Source organism: Spermophilus citellus (assembly GCF_964194105.1).
Source record: "Spermophilus citellus genome assembly, chromosome: 2".
NCBI lineage: Eukaryota > Metazoa > Chordata > Mammalia > Rodentia > Sciuridae > Spermophilus > Spermophilus citellus.
In genome coordinates this window covers 227987319-228008983 of record NC_138183.1, presented here as the reverse complement: position 1 = coordinate 228008983, position 21665 = coordinate 227987319, and the positions used below count along the sequence as shown (strand labels likewise).

The 21665-nt window shown below is 40.0% G+C and overlaps 1 protein-coding gene across 1 annotated transcript in view; it reads right to left on the bottom strand.

Moving 5' to 3' along the window:
- Positions 1-531: 531 nt before the first annotated feature.
- Positions 532-21665, bottom strand: part of TRIM44 (tripartite motif containing 44) — a 112160-nt gene continuing 91026 nt past the window's right edge. The window contains exon 5 of the mRNA XM_081273184.1: positions 532-4597. Within this exon, the coding sequence (XP_081129310.1) occupies positions 4570-4597 (28 nt within the window). The 3' untranslated portion in view covers positions 532-4569. The remainder of the gene's footprint in view (positions 4598-21665) is intronic.

Here is a 21665-nt window from a genome sequence, read left to right as displayed (position 1 = left end):
GTCCTTTGTGCACAACTCCAAGAGACAAATGGTATTTCCAGTAATAGTTTATTGATTTCCAAATGCACAGGGGCGCCGAGTCTGAACATCCTGGGATAGCAGTAAATCTCTCTTACAAAATAATTTACAGTATGAAAATGATATACTGAAACATTAACTCAAATGTGTAATTCCCTTGAAAGACTGAGTGTTCCCTTGTTTAGTGGAAGGGTGGAAGGGGAAGAGGAGATGTGACTGCACAGGAAAACAGGCAGAGTACAACAACGGGTTTGTTGGTTCTACTCACTCATGCAGTGTGGCCTGTCACTGTAAAAAAAGACTAGTCAGGTTTTACTCCCATGAAATATAAATGTGCTGTCCCCTCATGGTCGTATCAAACCCAGCATGGGTTCTGTGGCCTTTTTTGTACTAGTGTAACTCCAGTGTCTTCATTTATTTTTATTTCCTGCTCTGTCCCTTCCTTGTTTTGGTGTGCTCAGTATTCCACACGAACCTGTCTTACCTGGCAGGTCCCCAATATTCCACATGGTACTATTGTCCCTCCCAGGAACTGCCTGGGTCTTATGGCTCTAGGAATGGGTTAGTTGGAGGTGGGGGTGGGGGTGCAGGTTAAAGAAACACTGCTAGGCAAAGAAAATATGAGACCTGGAGTCTCCTGTGTGAGCTTTCTTTTTCTCTTAGGACTGGGGTGGACTTGATCCATAATGAGATTTTCAACTAAAAAGCATGTGTTGAACAGCCATTATATGAGGGCAGACTTGCAGGAATCAGGAGGAGGGTATTTTCTACGTCGGGGGAAAGGACTTCCTAGGCTCTGCCACTACAACAAGTTTGTGAATTCTGCAATTGAGCCCGCAGGCCCCAGTAGAGTGATCAAAATGGCTTGGGTCACCAAATGGTCAGGCACACAAACACAATTATGGAGGAGAGCTGGAGTGAAATTTCCTTCAGGACTGCACCTTGGCTCAGTGCTTTAGGAGCTGACAACCTCCACCAGGGAGTTACTCTTCTTGGAAATGAACATGTAAACTCCAATCATCTGGTGGGACTTGTAATCAGGCAGGAAGAAGGTAGCGTGCAAAACAGTGAAGGGTTCCTTAGAGCTTCCCTTCATTCTTAAATTGTGTGTGTGTGTACATATATACACATAACATTTATCATTTAGCTATCCACCCCCCCCCCCCGCCCCAGGTATCAATAAGACAGTCTAGATTTACTGTGACTTTGAATTGGTTCACCTAATAAAGCACAGGAAGAGAGATTACCTTTACTAAAATACAAAGATTTCCTTTTCTGCAGGAATAGAGTAGTAGATGCTTTTAAATAAAGTTAGAGGAGAGAGAACACCCTTCACTTTTTCTATTTTGAAAAACACCTTATTTATGGGAAATGGCACTAAAAAGGAAAGGCTCCCTCAGGAGCAAGGGGCAGGCCCAAGTTAGCAATATGTACTTAAAGTGTCTGCTAAAGCAGAGGAATGAAGCAACTTTAATGTCATTTCTGAGCACAAACTATAGTCATGAAGTGTCTTTTTGAGAAAAATTCAAATTAATGGTCAGAGTACAGCAAGAGATCCAGAAATCTTGACTCCCTCTGTATTTGTAGGTGTCCTGTGGGATGGGACAAAGGAATTTCCGGAGAGGCTGGAGAGCTGGATTCAAAACTGGCTCCAATATTCCCTAGCTGTGCAACACGAGCCAATGACTTCCTCTGTTTTATCATCTAAGAATGAAGGTGTAGTACAAGGCCTGGCTCATAGTAGATCCCTAATATAGGCTACTCTCCAGAATTCCTGGGCAATAACCTGAGAGTTCAAGCACTTCTTAGGATTGTCCTGGATTTAATGATACCAAATCAAAGGACAAATCCCTCTCTGCATCCAGAAACCCAACATTTGGAAGGCAGCCAGGAACTGCTGTGAGTACCTGATTCGTTCTGGAGACATCCGTTATCTGCATCCCTTGATGACTTCTCCCCAAAGATTTCTGCCTGCAACCAGTTAGGACACAATTCTGAGCACTCTCATTTCTACTGACCTGGTGGGAGGGAAGCCTCAGAATGCTGGGGCTTAAGGCTAAGCAGCATGCTCCAGCTCTGGGGGGAAGCTGGTGCCACTGCAGGAAGCATCCTAGTTTGTACATTGATAAATGCTGCCAGCAGGAACTTAGGAGCCTGGGCAGAAGCTGCTGCGCTGTTTAATGCTTCCCTGGTTAAAGTTTTATCAGGTGCTGAAGACAGCAGGAGCCCATAAAGCAAATCTGAGACCCTTTCTAAGTAAAAGCAAAAGTGCTTTCCTTGAGGATTACAGACATGATAATTTATTGAGACAAGTTGGCACATATTCCTACAATTCTGTTGGTATCTACTGCATAAATGTTTGGATTTTCCAATACTGACTTAAAGTAATAACATATGATCAGGTATGGAGAGCCAATGATCTTTCCATTGCTAATACAAGGCTACCATTTGAAGATCAAACAATGATTATTGGGGAAAGACAATACAAGTTTCCAAATCCTAGTATTTTAAATCTTCTGATATTTTAAACTCTTTCAAGAGTGGCCATTGGTCCATCTTTTAGGATGGTTTTGTGGATATGGTTGGGGTTGTTAACTAGCAGTATACTGAATTCTCCAGTCTTTATAGACAGATAAATGAAGCACCAAAATTATCTTAGCTACTTGTTGGACACCAGTTTGAGTTTGTTTTTTTTTTTTTTTTTTGGTGAAAAATAGCTCAAACTCCTCCCAGTCCCAGTCTCCTTGCATATGCAGTGAGCTAGGATAACCGTAACTAGCAGCATATATGCTTGTAGCTTCCTGGTCTCAAAGGAATTAAGTCATTTCATCACATGCACAGTGTTGAACAATGACATAAATACAAATGATATAAACAGGACTCCTACGATAAGCAAGTTGTGTTTCTGCCTCAAAACTATCCTGCACATACACTCAGCAGCTGGCCCCAAAGCTATCACACAGGTCACAGGCAGGCAAGCAGACAGGCAGGAATAAAGGGCTTTCCCTAAAGGCAGGCTCCTTAGCTCTGCCTCAGGGGTATTAGAAGTTTAGGACCTTGGGCAGGAGCAATCCCAAGGGGCTTGGATATAGTTCCAATTGTGCTCCTCAGAAGTGAGCATGGAAACACCACTAAAGGCAGAGGGAGGGAACACATAGCCCATTTGCAAACAAGAATTACCTTCCAAGACTCCCATTTTATCTTAACAGTTTATGTGTATGAACATTCTATTCCATAATATAACTGTCTTTGTTTTATATAAAAATAAGGTTATCCCCTGACTTCAAACCATTTGTTAAGGAAAACTGACATCTCGGGAAGAAAGCGTGCTTTTGAGCTTACAATTTTATATTTCACTAGCACATCACTGCTTCCCAGGGGGTATAATGCTATAAGAAATTGTGATTTGGAAATGGAGAGAGGCCAGGAAATCTAAGCTCCAGGGTATCTCTGCTCATGTTACTGAAGAGGAGACAGCCAGGGTGCAAGAGATGACCTGAAGGTCTGTGGGTAGGGAGTGCCAAGGGAAGGATTCCAATTAATGTAAAATAAAGGGATATTTGCTGGGAGATGGAACTGAATTCAGCAAGCTAGAGTAGCAAGAATTCTCCCCATACTGCAATTAAGCCATATTAAGCTAACCTGGCAGAGGGAATGGCAAAAATCTACACTGAAAGTTCCCATTTGGCAATACACATTTCCAACCTTTCATGTTGTGATAAGCCCATAAAACCTGCAGAACTCATCTAAACAATCCAGGTTTTATCAGAGTATTTAGTGACTATTTTGGAAACTCAGGCAAGTTAAATTCAGAAATATTGATTTCAAATTTTAATCAGATTTCTTTGGTCCTCTTTTCTGTGTCCCACCCCCAGGTCATTTCCTTTCCACCTCTTCAATCATCTTTTTCATTTCCATAGCACTGAATTATGAATCTGAAGTCCTGGATAACCTCATATGCTAAAAATATCTGTGTCTTTCTAGCTTTTAACTCTTTCTCCAACCTCATTTTCAAGCTATCCATCCTAATTCACGGCACCACATTTCACAAAGGTAGAACTGGACTATTTAGAGACTGTGGACATGAGTCAATAAGGCCCCACTTTGTCCTCATGTGTTTCATGCTTCAGTATGAACAAAGTAGGTTTTTTGTTTGCAGGTAGGCAAAAAGCTCTGACTTCCTTTCATGATTAGTCCAGGTCCTTCCTAATGAAGTATACTGTTGACTTACACAATATTATAGGGGCTAGCTTTCCTGAGTCAGTTCAAAGCAGCCATTAAGGAGTTCCCTGAAAGACCCTTTTCAATTGCTCCTGGTTGATCAAAAGGGCTCTTTCCTTGACCTACTGCAACAAGAGAATGAGAAGTACGTGGTAAGCATAAAACTGGTCATTCCTTGGAGAGATATGTGCCTGCTATGGATCTGGGGACATATCCAGTGGAAGTACATTTGTTGCTGGGCAGCCTTCACAGAAATCAGAAGCCATTACACACACGCTGTCACACACACATATAAGGGAAGGGGTGGTTTTCCACTCTGATGGCAAGCCTTCATGTGTCCTCTTCTTCACTGGCACCACTACAAAGGAAAAGGAGAAGCAGGTGAGTTAAGCCGTCACAGGAAGGGAGTAACACAGTCTATTGGTTGATGGCACCAGCTTTGTTGTCAGACATACCTGGATTTGAGTTCTAACTATCATGACTGAGCAGTGTGGCCATATATGGGCAAGTGACTTGATTTCTTTGAATTCTGATTTCTGTATCTGACTACTGGGAGAATGATGATACAAAACTTACTTTTTGGGTGACTAAAGAATTGAGAGAATACATATAAAATGCAAAAATGCACAGTGCCTATATACAGTACATGAATTGCTATAAAAAAGGAGAAGGGGAGGATCATAATCCTTGTAAACTTAATTGACAAAATAAAGTGATGGTGAAAATTAGGAGTTTGATTTCTTTGAAGGCTTAAATCACCTGTTGTTAGGAGAACAAGGAGAAGCTATCAATGGCATTCTGCACTTGGAATAAAATGCAATGTTTCAATTCCCGCCACAGGTCAGTCCCTGGGTTTAAATATCATCCCTTCAGAGAAGGTACTCTACTGAAATAGGATTCCCTGGTTATTCTCTGTCTTATTTCTTTCACAGCCCTCACCACATTTTATACTTTATTTGTTATTTATTCTCTCTCTGCCCTACTAGAGCATGTAAGAGTAGTTAATATTTTATCAACTACTGTACATCCAGAAGTAGTACTGTTTAAGGCACAGAGACGTGCTTAACAAACAAACTGCTTTTTAAAAAGGGAGTGAAATACAACAGGAAGAAAAGGAAGGACGGACAGAGTTGGAAGGAATGGCTAGTTATTAATGCCCTAACCAGAGTATTCCAGATGTCTGTGATGTTTCTAGCAGCCAAAAAGTGTTGTAGAGTCCCAGAGGCATGGCTAGTACCTCAGCTGCTCAGTCAGAACATTTCTGGTCTGATCCTGACAAAGAGCACTGTCTAAACAGGGACAGGGTCAAGGAGAAGGCAGGGACAATGGAAACAAGGTGGCAGGGATGCTCACCCGTAGAAGGGAAAAGTAGCAAACTTGCCTAGAATCTCCTCACTCCCTTATAGAGTTACTGTGTCTTTAAAATAATAACAAAAGCCAACCTGATTTAGTGCTTATTGTGGGCCAGGAATCTGAGCTTAATGTTCTTCATCCATTTTTCCTATCACTCCTCACACCAATCCTAAGATATAGGACGATTATTATCCCCATGAGCCAGATGAGGAAAGTAAAGCTCTAAGAGATATAAAAATCCTATGGTTACACAGAAAGGTTTGTGTCCTTAAAGCTTAAGGTTTACTTTTGGCCAGAGAAACTCTAAAGCAGTCAAGCCGGTAGACAAAGTAAAGTTCCATGGTGCATTAGTTCCTAGCTATGACCTAAAAATTTTGCTTCTCACAAGATATTATCAGTATCTACACAAAATCTGTGTCATGTGTGTCTATCTGGGAAAGGCTTTAGGGGAAAATATCCTAGGCAACAGACTTCTAATACTTCCATTAAAGGTGAAAATATTTAAGACATGGGGCCTACAAATTACATTACATACACACCGAAGTCCAAAAGAACCAACTAAGTCAACTTCCCTATCCAAACCTCTGCCCTAGTTCCACTTTGTTTTCTTGCTGGTTGTCCAGTCATGGGATGGAGGATGCCAGTGAGCTGTCATTACATCAATATTTGATGACATCTGTTCTGATGGGAACAAAGGGTCTTTTATGAAAATTTCTCACAAGAATCAAGACATAGTTGAAACCAGCACTATATTCTCCCCCTTGGTATTATATTCAAAGCAAGCTCTTAATGTTACCTTGTCAGTTTTACTTCATACAAGAGGCTCAGCATGATGATTGTGCTCTTTCCCTAGGTTGAAGTTCACTTTTTAGAATTCCTGAGATACATATTTTAAAGGGTTCATGAACCCACTGAAATTGTATACAGTGTTTTGTCTGTGTGTTCCTTTGTCTAAGAAAGGCCATAATTTTCATAATAGCCTCAAAGAGGTCCAAAACTACAAATCAGGAATATAAAATTATACATAAATTCTTTTCCAGTTGTCAAATTTTTTACTATCAGACTTGGAGAAAAGCATAGGGAAGAGGTCAGAAGTCTTGACTGATTGAAATTGTTTCTCATTACCCTAAAAGAGACTGTTCCTGCATCTGAAAGATAAAGTTTATCTCACATTTTAAAACATAAGTGCTTGGGACTCTTGTCAAATCATTTACTGTATTCTTTCAAATACTAAATATTACTTGAGTATCAACCATGTGTTAGGCATAATTCTAGGCACAAAAGACTATGATGAACACAATACATGCCCTTACAGATTTTTACAGCTTAGTAGGTGAGACAAAAGGGTGTGGTAGTCATACCTTTTTTTTCTTCAAAACAGCATCTTCAAAAGATAAGTATCTTATTTGCATAATTAATAACCCATTTTTCACAATAACAACCTATCATTGGTATGAGGCAGCATTTCCTCTCCGAAATACTCCTCCTTTACCTAATATGCAAGCAAGTTTATGCTTGTAAGATTCTATCTGAAATAGTCTATAAAAGTCCTGAATGTCCAGGTGAAGGAACACAGCCTTCCACTTAGGTATTCATTTCCCCATTGAAAACATCTAAGAGCCAACACTTAGGATTTCTGCCTTGAGTGGCATTCAAGAGGTTATTGAGATTCTTTTTTTTAATATTTATTTTTTGGTTGTAACTGGACACAATATCTTTATTTTATTTATTTATTTTTATGTGGTGCTGAAGATGGAACCCAGGGCCTCGCATGTGCTAGGTGAGTGCTCTACTGCTGAACCACAATCCCAGCCCCTATTGAGATTCTTTTCAGCGCCTATTAATGCATGTTTTGTGTGTATGTGCGCGTGCGTGCGCGCCCGCGCGCGGGGGATGGGGCGGCGGGCGGTACTGGGGATTGAACTCAGGGGCACTCAACAACTGAGCCACATCTCCAGCCATATTTTGTATTTTATTTAGAGACAGGGCCTCACTGAGTTGCTCAGCACCTCGTTTTTGCTGAGGGTGGCTTTGAACTCACAATCCTCCTGCCTCAGCCTCCTGAGCCACTGGGATTACAGACATGCACTACTGCACCTGGCTTGCCAATTTATTTTTAAGAAGACTCAAAGATGTGGGATTGCTGTGTCAGAAGAATAGGCATAAAGCATTTATTTATTTATTTATTTATTTATTTATTTTTTAAAGAGAGAGTGAAAGAGGAGAGAGAGAGAGAGAGAGAGAGAGAGAGAGAGAGAGAGAGAGAGAGAGAGAATTTTTTACTATTTATTATTTTTTAGTTCTCGGCGGACACAACATCTTTGTTGGTATGTGGTGCTGAGGATCGAACCCGGGCCGCACGCATGCCAGGCGAGCGCGCTACCGCTTGAGCCACATCCCCAGCCCAAGCATTTATTTTTAATAAACTAGGATGTTAGGCAGATAGCATTCTATAAAGGTTCTGGGGGGAGGTTCAGGCAGCATTATATAATGGCTTTGTGATCACTAGACCAAACTAGATTGAAATCCATGTGTGAATTACTAGCCCTTTCAGAATCTCATTTTCCTCATGGTAACATTATTTAGCTTACAGTTTTGTTATAAAAGCTTTATGGAATTTCACAATACAAATGATAAAAAGTATTAACCTCCTTCTTTATGCTGAATTAAAAACTGCCTCCTCCTAACTTTCAATGTTTCTCATTCTGGCACCTGAAACATTACATTTCAAAATAATCATGTTCCTATCCCCAAATTCCCTTCAAATATTTAGAGACAAACAGTATCCTGTGTGGCTTGCTGGAAGCTTTCTTAATGACAACTCCAGACCTACTGAAATATAGGTACCGGACAGAAAGACTGAGTTCTATAGTGCTGATCCTTCTATGTGACAGTTCTCTAGAAAAGTCTACCTCTGTGAAATGTTGATGAGGACAATTAACTGAGTGAAGTTTAGTTAACTTGTTCAGTCACTGACTGATCTAGTGTGGGGGTACTGTTGTATCTCAGAGTGGTGGTCTTAAAAGTGTAGCACATAATGACTTTCCAAGGAGTGTCTGGATATGAGCAGTTCTAAGGAAACAAATGTGCAAATCCTTAACTTCTATATATAGTCTTTCCTAAAACCACTGTTCCTAAGAACATATGTGCCTGTGGTCTATAAGTTCTTTTTTATCCACTCCCACTTTCAAAATCACCTTACTCCCACATCAGAAAAAAAATGCACATTTCTCACTTTCCTGAAACCTACATGCAACAATTTTGCATGCCACTTCTACAAGGAGTCTAGGAAAGGAAACAATCTCTGATTTTACCCAGGCATACACTCTTTGGCATGGTTATACACTTTCCTCTGCCTAGACACTGATCCAAGAACTTAAATTCAAAACTGAGATGGCAGTCATGAGTTGTGCACTGACATTTTATTCAAACTGAAAAAATAAAATCAGCTTGATATGACAGAAAGCAAGTCTGATTTTGCTAGATGGCTTGACTATAAGAACTGGCTTTTCCAATTAAATTACATAGTGAACCTTGTCTGTAAATTTAATAGGCTAAGGCCAAAGTGTCAAAAGTTTTGACAAAAAGAGATGTAAAAGTTTGTGTAAACTAAACAATATGTCAGCAGTCATATCTTTTGAAACTATCTAAACTTGATATATTTATATTTTCAGGAGTTAACTTCAAATGGGCAAGGAGGCATATATTTTCCTAAATTCTTCTATAGAATAGAAAAATAAAAATTTTAGCTAAAGGAACTGGAAGTTCCTAAATTGGGAGGGTGATGTTAAACTTTATACCTCCCTAGTTGGAGGTATATAGTTGGGAATATAGTTTAGGGTGACAAAAATGGGATTAAGGAGTCCAGCCAGAAGAAGATTGTGTCCCCTATCTGAGTTAGGCACACACTGAGGAATCCTTTCTGTTGTGCTGTGGTGCCTGCAAAACTGAAGAGTTGTCAAAGGCATACCACAAGCCCCAGTCTCACTAAACCCTCCATACCTGCTGATAAAGTGATTATGATAGACAAAGGTTTCACTGCCTGACAATTTTTTAGTTAGTCCATGCAGGTAGGCAGCTCAGCTTTTCAGTTCTGTCCTTAGAGTTTATACTCTAGTTAGGGGTGTAAGAAGAACAGGCATTCTAAATTTCTGAGTTTAATAGTCTCTTTTTGTAAGCATATAATACAACTTAATTTAATTTGGCATCAGTCATGTTTGCAGAATTCTTGGTATTTATTAATTATTGCTGTAAAAGGAATATTCAACTCAGGAGAATACAGAAATTAAGAGGTATTGACAAGGGAGGAAGGCTAGATTCAGTCAAGATCCAAAAAGATAGACTTAGCATTCTCTAAAAATTAAGCAACAAAGGCATTGTACAAGGTGCTAATTGAGAAACCTTGAGCTTTCAGTATTTTAAGAAGTGGCTGCCTAGTTTATAAGTATGTGATCAAGCCCTGCTGGGTAGATTGCACACTCAGATGATCAAGAGACCTTTCTCTCCTAGACCCATTCATCTGCCTCAAAAGCCTGGGCTCAAAGCGAACAGGTTACTGTGTTGTAAAGGATCAAAACTCAAGTTAGCTGCAACCTGTGGAATGCCATGAGGGATACCTACAGTGAGGTACAAATGTACTCAAGTTACCCTGGGTTAACTGAGAAAAACACAAGAAGACTAACATTCCAGGCCTGGCTCTGCTATGTGACGCTGGGACTCCAAATCATATAAAAGTTAAGCTCCTTTCCCACTTCAGCACTTGCTGAGCTAATTAATTCACTCTCACTTTTAGTGTTTTCTCTTTGCTTCCTGTACCCCTCTAGTTATCCACTGTCTATCACCTCAACCTGAAGTGTGGCCTAAATGTTTCAAGTCTTTCACCTCTTTTTGGCCGAGTTCTAACACTGGGTTGAAAAATGGCACTGCTTGATTAGCACCTAGAACAAACAAAAGAATAAGCTCTGGTATGAGCAAAAGCCCTGAAATTCTTCATTTCTTTGTGTTTCTTAAAAAAGTGATTTGGCTTCTTCCTCACTGAATCTTCCTTCTCAAACCACAAGACAGACAAGGAAAAGGGCTCTGCTCTCAAGACTGCATTCTGCTTTATCCTAGGAGCCTTCTTTCCTTCAAAAATTGCCATTATTTACAAAGGACTTAACATTTCACAACAGCATCAAGCAATTTCTACAATCTCATGGTACCCTAACAATAGTTCTTGTATTTATCTCAGATCTATGTGTAAGAAAACTGAGATAACGATTATAACTTCTGGTAGGTATTATTATCTCTGGAGAAGAGAAAGTTGAGGCCCAGGGAGGTTACATGACTTGCTCAAGATACACAGCTTGTAAATGGTAGATTTAGGTTAAGCAATCAGATTCTAGAGTCCTCAGAAATGAAACTGGACTTAACAAAGGTTTTTTTGGTGAGATGGAAGATACCTGGCAAGTGCTTTTTTTAAACTGGGGGGTAGAGGCAGATAAGACAGGTAAGAGGGAGGATTAATATGGAAGGAGAAGGAAATATAGACCAGAGTTTGCCACTTGATCCTCACAGCTGGTTCTGCCTCCTTGGATCTATTAAGGGGACTTTGAAAAGGCTTGATCTCCAGTATGACCTATGATTACAATGCCAAGTTTAATCTCTGAACCCTCTACTAGACTATTTACCATTTTTAGAGATGGCCACCCTTCTTGCACTCAACAGCACCTGTGTGGGTGGTGGTCTGAGTTCATGGAAGATGACAGGCCTGCTTAGGCAGTGTCCTGCTATAGGGAGGTACCTGAACAGAAGTAAAAGGTGGGCTTCTTAGCCTTCCAATGTCTCATCTGCTCCCAAGACTCCCTTCTTCTGTACTGAATTCTTTGCTGCTGTTACATTTAGCAAACAAGTTTCTAGTCTTTTTTTTTTTTAATTCAAAAAGTAAAGTTTTCCATTTTAGTTGCCTTTTATTTTCTACAAACAGGTACTGCTTCTATAAAGAGAATAAAAGATCACACAGTGTTATTCACCAGGGATAATCACCACGAACGCACTGAAATATATCTGCCCATATTCCTTGTCTATATATATAAAATACTTATCTTTTATCATACTTCACAAGCTTGTTTTAATTTGCTTTTTCCAAACAACCATCAATCAAGAATTACTGACATATATTTCTGTAAGGCTATGATTTGTGATTGAATTGTATGGACTTAGCATATCTAACATTAGACATTGATTTGTACTTTTTCACTACTACCCACAACACTGTTGACACACATTATTGTGGGTGAATCATCCTTAATTATTTCCAAAGAAAAATTCCAGAAGGGAAACTTCTGGATCAAAAGCATGTTTGTATTTTTTTCCTTCAATAGATTTTAATTTTTAGAATAACTTAATATTTTACTAAAAAGAATTATAAAGATGGGCCAATGGGTTCCCATACCCAGTTTCCCCTGTTATCAACAAGAAATGATTCAGAATATCTTAAGTTTTTTCCTAATGTTCTTTTCTTTTCCAGAATTCCACATTTAGTTATCATGACTCCTTAGCCCCACCTTAACAGTTTCTCAGGCTTTTCTATTTGTGATAATCATGACTGTTTTGAGGATACTGTACTGGTCAAATATTTTACAGAATGTCCTTCAATCAGGATTTTTCTGATGTTTTTCTTCTGATTAGGTCATGGTTATGAGCTTCTGGAAGGCAAACTACAGAGGTAAAGTGCCATTATCATTAAAATTATCAAGGAGTCAAGCTGAATATAATCTGCTACTATTGAAGCTCACCTTGACCAACCTGGTTGAGGTAGTGCTTGTCAGGTTTTTCCATGGTAAAGTTGCTTTGTTATGCCCTGCCTTCCCACAGTGTACTCTTCGGAAGGAAGCTATTCAGAGCACCTTATACTTAAAAGTGAGGAGCCGTGCTCCCTCTCCTTGAGGGTGGGGCATATACATAATTATATGAAATACTCTGAACATAAGATGTGTCTCTTCTCCTTTATTTCTTCTATTGTTTATGTTTGTATGGGCTCATGAAAATTTATTTCATACTTTGGGTTATGATCTGAAACTACTTATTTTCTTGCTCAAACTGTTCAGCTTTGGGAGCTCTTTTTGTTGGTTCCTGGGTCCCTTGACATAATCCCATCAGTGTGGGTTTTGATTTGCTTTTGAGTACTTCCTTACTTTACGAAACTACAAGATCTTTCAGGCTTAGCCTGAACATTTCCTGCCCCAGTTCTAGAATCAGGAATTTCTCTAAGGGGCATAGGATGTGCGTTTTTAAAGGCATTTGACACATTATTATTAATATGCCCTCCAAAAACCTTCTTATGCTGATTTACAATCATTACTCATGCATGTATGAGAATGCTCATTTCCCCCACACTCTTGCCAGTAACAGGGCATTTTCAAAAAGCCTGTGGAAAGCTGATCTGGCATGAGATTGTGTGTGTGTAATCGTGTACAAGCATATGTATGTATGTCTCATCTGTTCCTTCTCTCTGAAATAACTTCCATTTACATGGCTTCCTATTGAACTTGGAGAGGAAAATGCCATGGTGGAGGTAAGTTTTTCCTTTTTTCCACTCTTTCCCAACCTCCTTTCCCTCCTATAGCAATACTAGATTTCATATCACTGAGGGTATCCTGTGTGGAGGGCTGAAAAGAACCCATCTCATATCCTCCAATGGGGTCTGGCAGTTTAGGAGCTAAAAGCAGAAAATAGCCCAAAGGTTTACCTTTCCTGTTTCCCCACACCTTCAGGATAACACCTGACCCAGTTTCCCTATCTTCTCTTGGTATGTGAATAAGGGAAGCCAAATCTCTCTTAAAGCACTTTCCTTCCACTGAAATCTTAAACGTAAGATTTAATACAATGCTGGCCTTCAAATTTCCTGTTGCCTCAGCCGCTGTATGTTATAAGTTACCAAACAGAGAGGGAGAAGGAATCAATAAATAAATACCCTCTTGATACTAATCTCTGATCACTATAAATAGTACTGTGTGTGTGTGTGTGTGTGTGTGTGTGTGTGTGTGTGTGTGTAGCTTTCAAATTCCATGATGACCCTGAGAAGAGGTTCAGAAGTTGGAAGCATACCAACCCTTAATGACCTAGTGCTAATTTTCATATGGTAGAGGGTTAAGATCGTGGGTTTAAGAGTTAGAACCCCCTGGGTTTGAATTACAGTTCCGTCATGTACTAGCTGTGGGATCTGAGTTCTGTATCTTTATCTGAAAATGGAGGATTTTAGTAACTGCTTGGAAGAGGTCGAAAGAGGATTAAGTGAAATTAATGTACAGAGTGCTTGAGATATGTATAAAGAGCCTGGCATGGGGCCTGTCACATAGTAGGTGCCCAATATATTTGTAGTTAGTAACATCACATGAAGAAATCAAATCAAGGCTGAGGGAGGCCAACAGACATACTAATAAGCTGATGGTGGAGTGAGACTGCCTGCAAGTCAGGAGTTTCAGGCTCCTGAAAACACCACCTTGCAACCCCCACTGTCTCTCTAAGACTATTTATATGAGAGTGGGGTGGGAGGGAGCAAGAGGGAGATAGACAGTCAATATTGGTCACCCATTCACTGTAGACACCAGTCTGTCATTTGTTCAATATTCTTTCCCAAACCTGTTCTCTTAGTGTTTGATAATAGGCCATTTGTTGGTGACACCATAACAGCTCTCAAATATTGAGTGCTTTCTATGTGCCAAGCACTGTGCTCAAACCCTTAAGAATTGGTACCACCTCCCTATCCCAGTGAGCCCAACAGAAAGTCCTTCTGACTCACTGTGCACAACCTTTCCCATGTCCATCCATTTGTCTTCTCTACTGCCATCACCATCGATCACTTAAATTATTATAGTTGTCTTGACTGGTCTTCCTCTTTTTTTTTTTTTTTCCTCCCAGTTTGGGAATTGAACCCAGTGCCTCATGAATACTAGGCAAATGTTCTACCACATCCCCAGCCCCTTTAGAAACATTTTTTGTTGTTGTTATAGTTATAGAACCCAGGGATGTGCTACCACTGAACTACAGCCTCAGCCCTTTATCTATCTATCTATTATTATGAGACAGGGTCTCAGTTGATAAGGCTGGCCTCAAATTTGAGATCCTTCTGCCTCATCCTCCCCAGTAGCTAGGACTGCAGATGTGTACCACTGTGCCTGGCTTCTACTTCTATTTCTACTTTTAATTAACTGTATATTTACAGACTGCATTCACAGAGCTGTATTTTTTAAATGTACAAAAGGTATATTATTGCCCTACTTTAAAAAATCCTTCCATATAACCCTATTGCTCACAAATCTCTACTTGCTTTGGCCCCTGCCTGCCCTTACAACCTGATAAATGCCATATTCTAGCCACACTGGTTTTCCTTATGTTCCTTAAGTAAGTTGAGCTTGTTCCCACCTTAAGGTCTTTGCACTTGCCATTCTGTCTCAAAAGCTCCTCCTCTCAGATCTTAGAATGACTGATTCCTTAACATTTTGATTCCTTAACACTTTGGCCTTAGTTATAAAGTCACTTTCTCAGAGGCTGTCCCCAACCAAGCAAACCAAAATAGCCAACCCACCATCTCTGCAATATTATATCAGATTGTTGTATTGTCTTCTTTGCACTGACCACTATCTAAAATTTATTTTCAGGTGTCAAGGGTCTTTTAACTATTTGTTCCCTGATATATCTCTAGTATGTGGTAATGTGCTTGAGCATACTGAGGCAGGAAGATTATGTGAGCTCAGGAGTTGCCCAGGGACCAGCTTGGGCTGAACAAAGTTAGACCCTGTCTCAAAAATTAAGCGAATACGTGACTAACCAAAGCAACCCCATAGATAATTAAATGTTCTTAGAAACATTCCCAGGCAAACTGTGGGCTGCTTGCTGGTATTGAAGATACCGCTCAGGAATTTCACTTCTACAGGTGAACCTAGCTTCCATTTTTTTTCTGATTGTCACTGGAATGATCTCACATATTTAACGACTAGTACCCTAGCCATTAAAATACTGTATCATAAACAATGATTACTCTAGCAAACAAGTAGGCCTTAGTGGTAAAGGACAGGTGTGGTTGACAGGCAGGGAATGCTTTTGTCACTAAAGACACAGCAGAAACAAGCTCATGTCTAACCTTCCCCAACAAGGAAATCTGAAGAACCAATTCATCGCCATGAGGAAATGTTCTCATCTGGCTTTCCTATAGAACAGCTGCTCAAGTGGCAACTTCCAATGCTCTGTGTTCTAGCTGTGAGCTATTCTCAAGGCAGGCTTGGATTTCATGACTTTAAGCCATCTATCCCACACATGGACATTTGTCAGAGGGAAAGAGATGAGGAAGGTATTAAGTCATCCAGGCCAAGGTAGACGTGAAGGGGTGCTTAATTCATCGCTTCCTTCATTCCACACTTTCCTTCTGAGACATGTCAGCTGAAGCCCAGATCCAGAAGTGGGAGAGCTGGGTTAGTAGTGTGGTGGTTGTGACTAATAGTAGAAAACATATACAACTAAACTTTGGCACATGCTGGCAGTATGACCTTGAGTGAGATACCTCTATAAAGTCTCCACAGCAGTAAAAAGACAATAATGGCATAAGTACTCACTAAATGGATGCTGTTATTTATTAGATTCTGAACTAATCACTTAACCAAAATTTTTACATTCAGTTTTCATAATACTGTGCACTAATAAGACTGACACTCATTTTACAGATGAAGAAAACAAGGAGCAGAGAAATAAAGTGGTTCAAAGTCCCAGATACGTAGGGCTGGAACTACTACCAAGGCATATACCTTATTTTTAACACTGGGCAGGAGATTATGTTGAGTGGAGGTCATATGAGTGGAGTGTATAAAGTCAACTTGGCTGTATTTGTCCAGACAGGATTCAGTATTGCCTCTTACAACTGATGCCAAGTATTAAATGAGACAACAGACAAAGTGTTCAGCATTCTGCCTAATGTGTAGTGAACATTCAAATTCAACTGTTTTCATATCATTACCATCCTGAAGTTAGTCATTTCTCTTTCACCTCACAGGGACTGAACTGAGCCCTATTAAATGCAAATGACAGTACACAAAAGGTGAATCAGATAATCTCTCTACCTTAAAGGACCTTGCATTCTGGCAAAGAATGTACTCCATGGGCTGACTGAGAAAGAAGTGGTGGGCTCCACTTACAGTGTCAGAAATGACTTTATCACTCGGTGTTGACACATGGATTATTTTCCACAAAGACACAACAAGAGGGCATGCCAAGTGAAGGAAAAAGCTTTAGCAAACTTTTAAAGATGCGTACAGTTGGGCACATTCAGGGAATTATGAAGAATTCAGAAGGACTACAGATAAAGTATGAGAGGATAGACTGAGAGGAGAGTGATCATCAGCAGCTCAAAATGCTAATGTTCATGGTTCATGCTTGAAGAATCTCATAAGATGGGGGATGTAGATGGAAAAGAATAGATGAGAAGGGTGTCAGGGCTCCATATGGTGTCTACCACACTGCCAGCTCTCAAAATGTGAAAGAGGGCTATGTTTAAAATATACAGGCTGTGTTCTGTGCAACACTCCCTAAGGCAGCACAAACAGATGTTTCAGGAAAAAAAGAAAAACAAAATACCCAGTGGATCTCAATATAAAGCCTGTGTGGGGGCAGGCTGGCATCAGACTGCTTGCATGTGACTGTCCCATCAGTGCAGATCTGAGATTCAGTTTGGAATAGTGACACATGTGTTAATGTGGTGATGCCGGGGGTCTGAAGTGAAAGAACACTAACTCCCAAGTAGAGCTTAGGGTTCCTCTTTGCCAAAGCCAGCTTCACTTGTCCAATTTAAGACCCATGCTAGGGACAGTGAGAATTCTGAAATGGAAAAACAGTAACACATTGAGATGTCTTAGAGTAGTAATTCAAGCATCTCTGTCAGCATATCTTCTCTGAGATGACGGTAACTGTGGAGTAGATGTCTGTAGGAGGGAAGACAGGGTCCTTGTTCTATTGCCTGGTTCCCTATTTACTACCCAGTCCTATCCCTCCCCTTGCAATCAACAGTCTTGTTATGTCTCCCTGGGAAATTGAAAAGAAACCCATCCCCAACTATACTCCACCATATTACGTATAATATATAATATAACACACACATATACACATACACACACATATGTATATATACACAATATACTCCATACTACGAAAGTTTATGATGCAGTCAACAGGTCTAGACTGTAGAAACCTGCCCCTACTGGGAGGAAGGTTGTTGTATACAGCTGAGGAGATCCAGTTTACTTTCAGTCAGTCCAGAGGCTTTCTTGGGATTTCAGTGCCATCAGATGAGTGAGAGCCTTAGTCTGGTCATCACTAGATAACTCAAACACATGAATACCCCAAACAGCAGAGTCAAATCTGAGAGGGGTAGGAACTGAAAACTGCAGCTTTTCATCCTTTGTATGTCCTACCCAATCTCAAGACTGAAGAAAGCCCATTGCTCTGAACTCAACTGTCCTATACTGGAAGAACTAATAGATAACCAACATGATAGCAAGTGAAAAAACAGCCAAGGCCTTCACCAATTTTCAAAAGATCTTCTCCCATACACTTTTGAGTCTAAAGTCCCCATTAAAGTTGATTATTTAGTCTTAGGTACTCTACTTAAAAAGTTCTTTCTGAAGCCCTAGAGTTAAAAATCAGTATATATTATAAGATGAGAGGAGGCCACAGGACCACCATAAGCCATTTGAGCACAGCAGAGCTCCTGAATGAGCCAAATGTCATCATAGAAGTTGATGGGATGAGGTGGTAGAATGGTAGGCCTTGCTGGGGAAAGAAAACTGATAATCTTTGAAGTATCAGAACTGAAGTGTTAAGTACAGGATGCTGAAAGGAGCAGATAAGGATTATTAAAGACACATTTTTCTCTCTCCTTCCAGTTTTTCCTGAAACCAGCTCTCTATGATACCCAAATGACATAATATTTTCAATATCATTTCTTCTATATGCAGAAGAACCTGTTTATGGGTCAGAACATTTATTTATGATACCTGGAAAGCAACTGCTCTCTATTGGCCTAATTACAGGCCCCGTCAGAGAGGGTAGCCCAAATATCCCAAAGGACACTAGGGAAATATGCCCCTAAAAAATAAGTAAAGTCTAATCTGCATTTAAGATTGCCTAACTCATGGCTAGAGTCAACAATTTGGATGCCAGGGCTACCTGACGTCAAAACTCTCAACCATACCTTTCAAAAAGACAGAGAGAAGCAGAAAGTGCACAGAGAAATCAAAGTCTGAATATAGTACTTCCACCGATCAACTGGAAAATTTACTCCTGTGGGCCTCAGTTTCCTTATTCAAGTCCTAGGTTATGAAAGTAAAAGCACATTGCACATGAGAAATGCTAGCAAGTGTTTATTTTTCTCATGAAATAGTATGCAAGACAGTGCCACACACACATTAGACTTTTACTACATATGGCTCTGTTCCCTTTTTCCTCCTTGGATTGAATTTTAAGGCTCTCACATTTTGAGTTCTAATCAAATTCAGGTTTACAAAACAATAAATATATTAGTTGGCTCTTTTACACCAGCCTGAGAAGTTAAAACAAAGTACATAGATATTTAGCTTTTCCAACTCATTCATTACTTGAAACACTGCATGGCAATATTCATTCTGCACAGCAGAAAAGGGTAGGAGGGAGGGAATGGTAACAAAATAAATATTTCAGCCAACTAACTTTGCGGGAAAGGGTGAGAAAATTCTTTTGAGAATTGCTTTTAAATTAAAAAACTATGTAAGAAAGAAAAAAGAAGATACAAAGAAGAGTGACAATTCTGTATATACAAGTTTAAGTAAAGACTACGGAATTACCCGTTTCATGTTCAAATGCAGAGAAAGCTGTTTTCTTTCCCAAACTGTTTCTTCAGCTATCTTTCCTGGTCTGATTTCTGAGAGTGCTGGGGCCAGTGCCTCTGAAGGCTAACCATACACCTCTTCCTGCCCACTAAAGAGGATGGGAAGATCAGACCTTAGAAATAGAGTCAAACTAACCTTGGGGGTCTGGCAACTAGTCCTGGGAGCTACTGTACTGGTCTATTTGAAAGGCAAGATGATCACCCACTTAGCTCTTGAGCAGAATGACTCCATGAATTCAACTGATGTAACTCCTTACTAGAGGCTATATTTTCTTTCATTCCCCTTCCTTCCTCCCTGGTAAAGAGCAGTAATGGCACTGAAATCCATAGATAATCCTTAAATCTCTGTGACAGCTCCAGTTCTAAACTCCTCCTTCACAATGACAGTTTTAACAACTGTTAACAAGTCATAACAAGACATCTCTTGCTCTAGTAAGGAATACAAATATTCTTTCTCTTTCCATCCCCAAATCATAACCAGCCTTAAAGTCTATATCTTCCAAAGAGACTGTGTAGACTACTCCAGCCTTTAGGAACTATCATCTCACACCCTCAGGTTCCCCGAATAAGTATCCTGCTGGGGGGCCACAGGGAACTCAGTAGTTAAACTATTCATGAGAAAGCAGAAGAACTGAAGGATACCAAAGACTTGTGAGCTAGAAAGAGGCTTGATCAAGAGAATATATACAAACACCTGCCAAAGAGGCAAGCTTGGCATAAAAACTGGCAAAGAATGGTGAAGTGAGTCATGTGCAAAGACAAGATAATAATTCAATGCAAAGACTAGAAAGTGGTACATGACATGAGGAGTTCTAAATGATGACTGTGAACAGTGGTGAATACTGGAAGCATCTTTATAAAGTCCTGGCTTTGTGGTTTTAGATGAAGTGAGAAGGTTCAAGAGGGTCAAACAAGATTGGGTAAGAAGCACTTAATGTGAAATTAATTTGCCTGGCAATGATCACCTACTATTACAGGGTACTGGTGGTGATATTAACCTGGTATGAATATCTGGCTTTTCCTTCTCTAGACAGAGAGCTGCTGCTTGAGGGTATCTTTATTCATCACTTACAGCCTTGGTTGGCTATGTGTCTAAGAAGATATGTGGAATGAAGATACAAGGGATCTGCATTTTCCTCTATCTCAATCACCTTCCCCTTGGGGAAGACATACTTAAAAGGTTAAAAAGAAAAAAGTGGGTAACAGTCTAGGTCCCCAGGTGATAGGGCTGTGATATAATGGATGATTAACTCTAGTTGTATCTAGGGTGCTCCTAAGGATGCCATTTCTGTTCATAGTGGTAAAACAGACACTGAAAAAAATGTACTGCTAGCTGCCCTGTGTTTATTATCTTTGTTTTATCTTTGTTTCTGTCTTGCTTTGTGCTTTTACTGGTACCATTTAAGAACTCTTGAGTTCACCACAATTCTCTGCTGATTATACTTCCAGATACAATGGACCAAGGTGACAGAAGGTATGAGAGCAATCTTCAGAGCTACTCCTCCAGCTGCCTGCCAGCTGCTCATAGACCCATCATCGAGTCTTGCTCCCTCCTCCAGTCCCAAGGCCCACCAGCATAGCTTTCCCAGAGGTCAGCCACAAATTCACATTAAGGAACAAGCAGCCTGCTGGGAATATCTTTCCAGTGTCAAGCAACCATTAAAAGCACTTAAGGAAATCACAAAAGGGAGGTGAGAGAATACTTCAAGAACTATAAGATGGGGAGGGCAGAAAGTAAATGCCCATTTCCTACCTTGGAGGAAAAAAACTTGACTTAAAAAGCTAAGTTGGTTCTAGAGAATGGATCAGCCTTTGGGAAACTAAAGAACACTATCTTCTAACCACTCTCCTCCTGGGGCCAAAATACTTTAGAGGATTGGGAAAACATTTGCTAACACGGAGCAAAATGACATTTCAAGCAACTATATATTTCTAAAAATTTATTCAAGGCGAATTCATTATCATCAGTAATTACAGTCTCTTCTTTATCCAATTAAGACTGCATCTCTGTGAAGAAGGCATTTTGGTTCTGTTTTACAGATATGGAAATAGGTTCAGAGAGGTGAATGACTTGATTGTTGCTAAAGTCTACATACATCTGATCAACTGTAAACCCATATTTTTACAGTGAAAGAAAGCTGGGTTGACTGTGAGTCCTTGCCAGCTCTGTATCACTCTGACT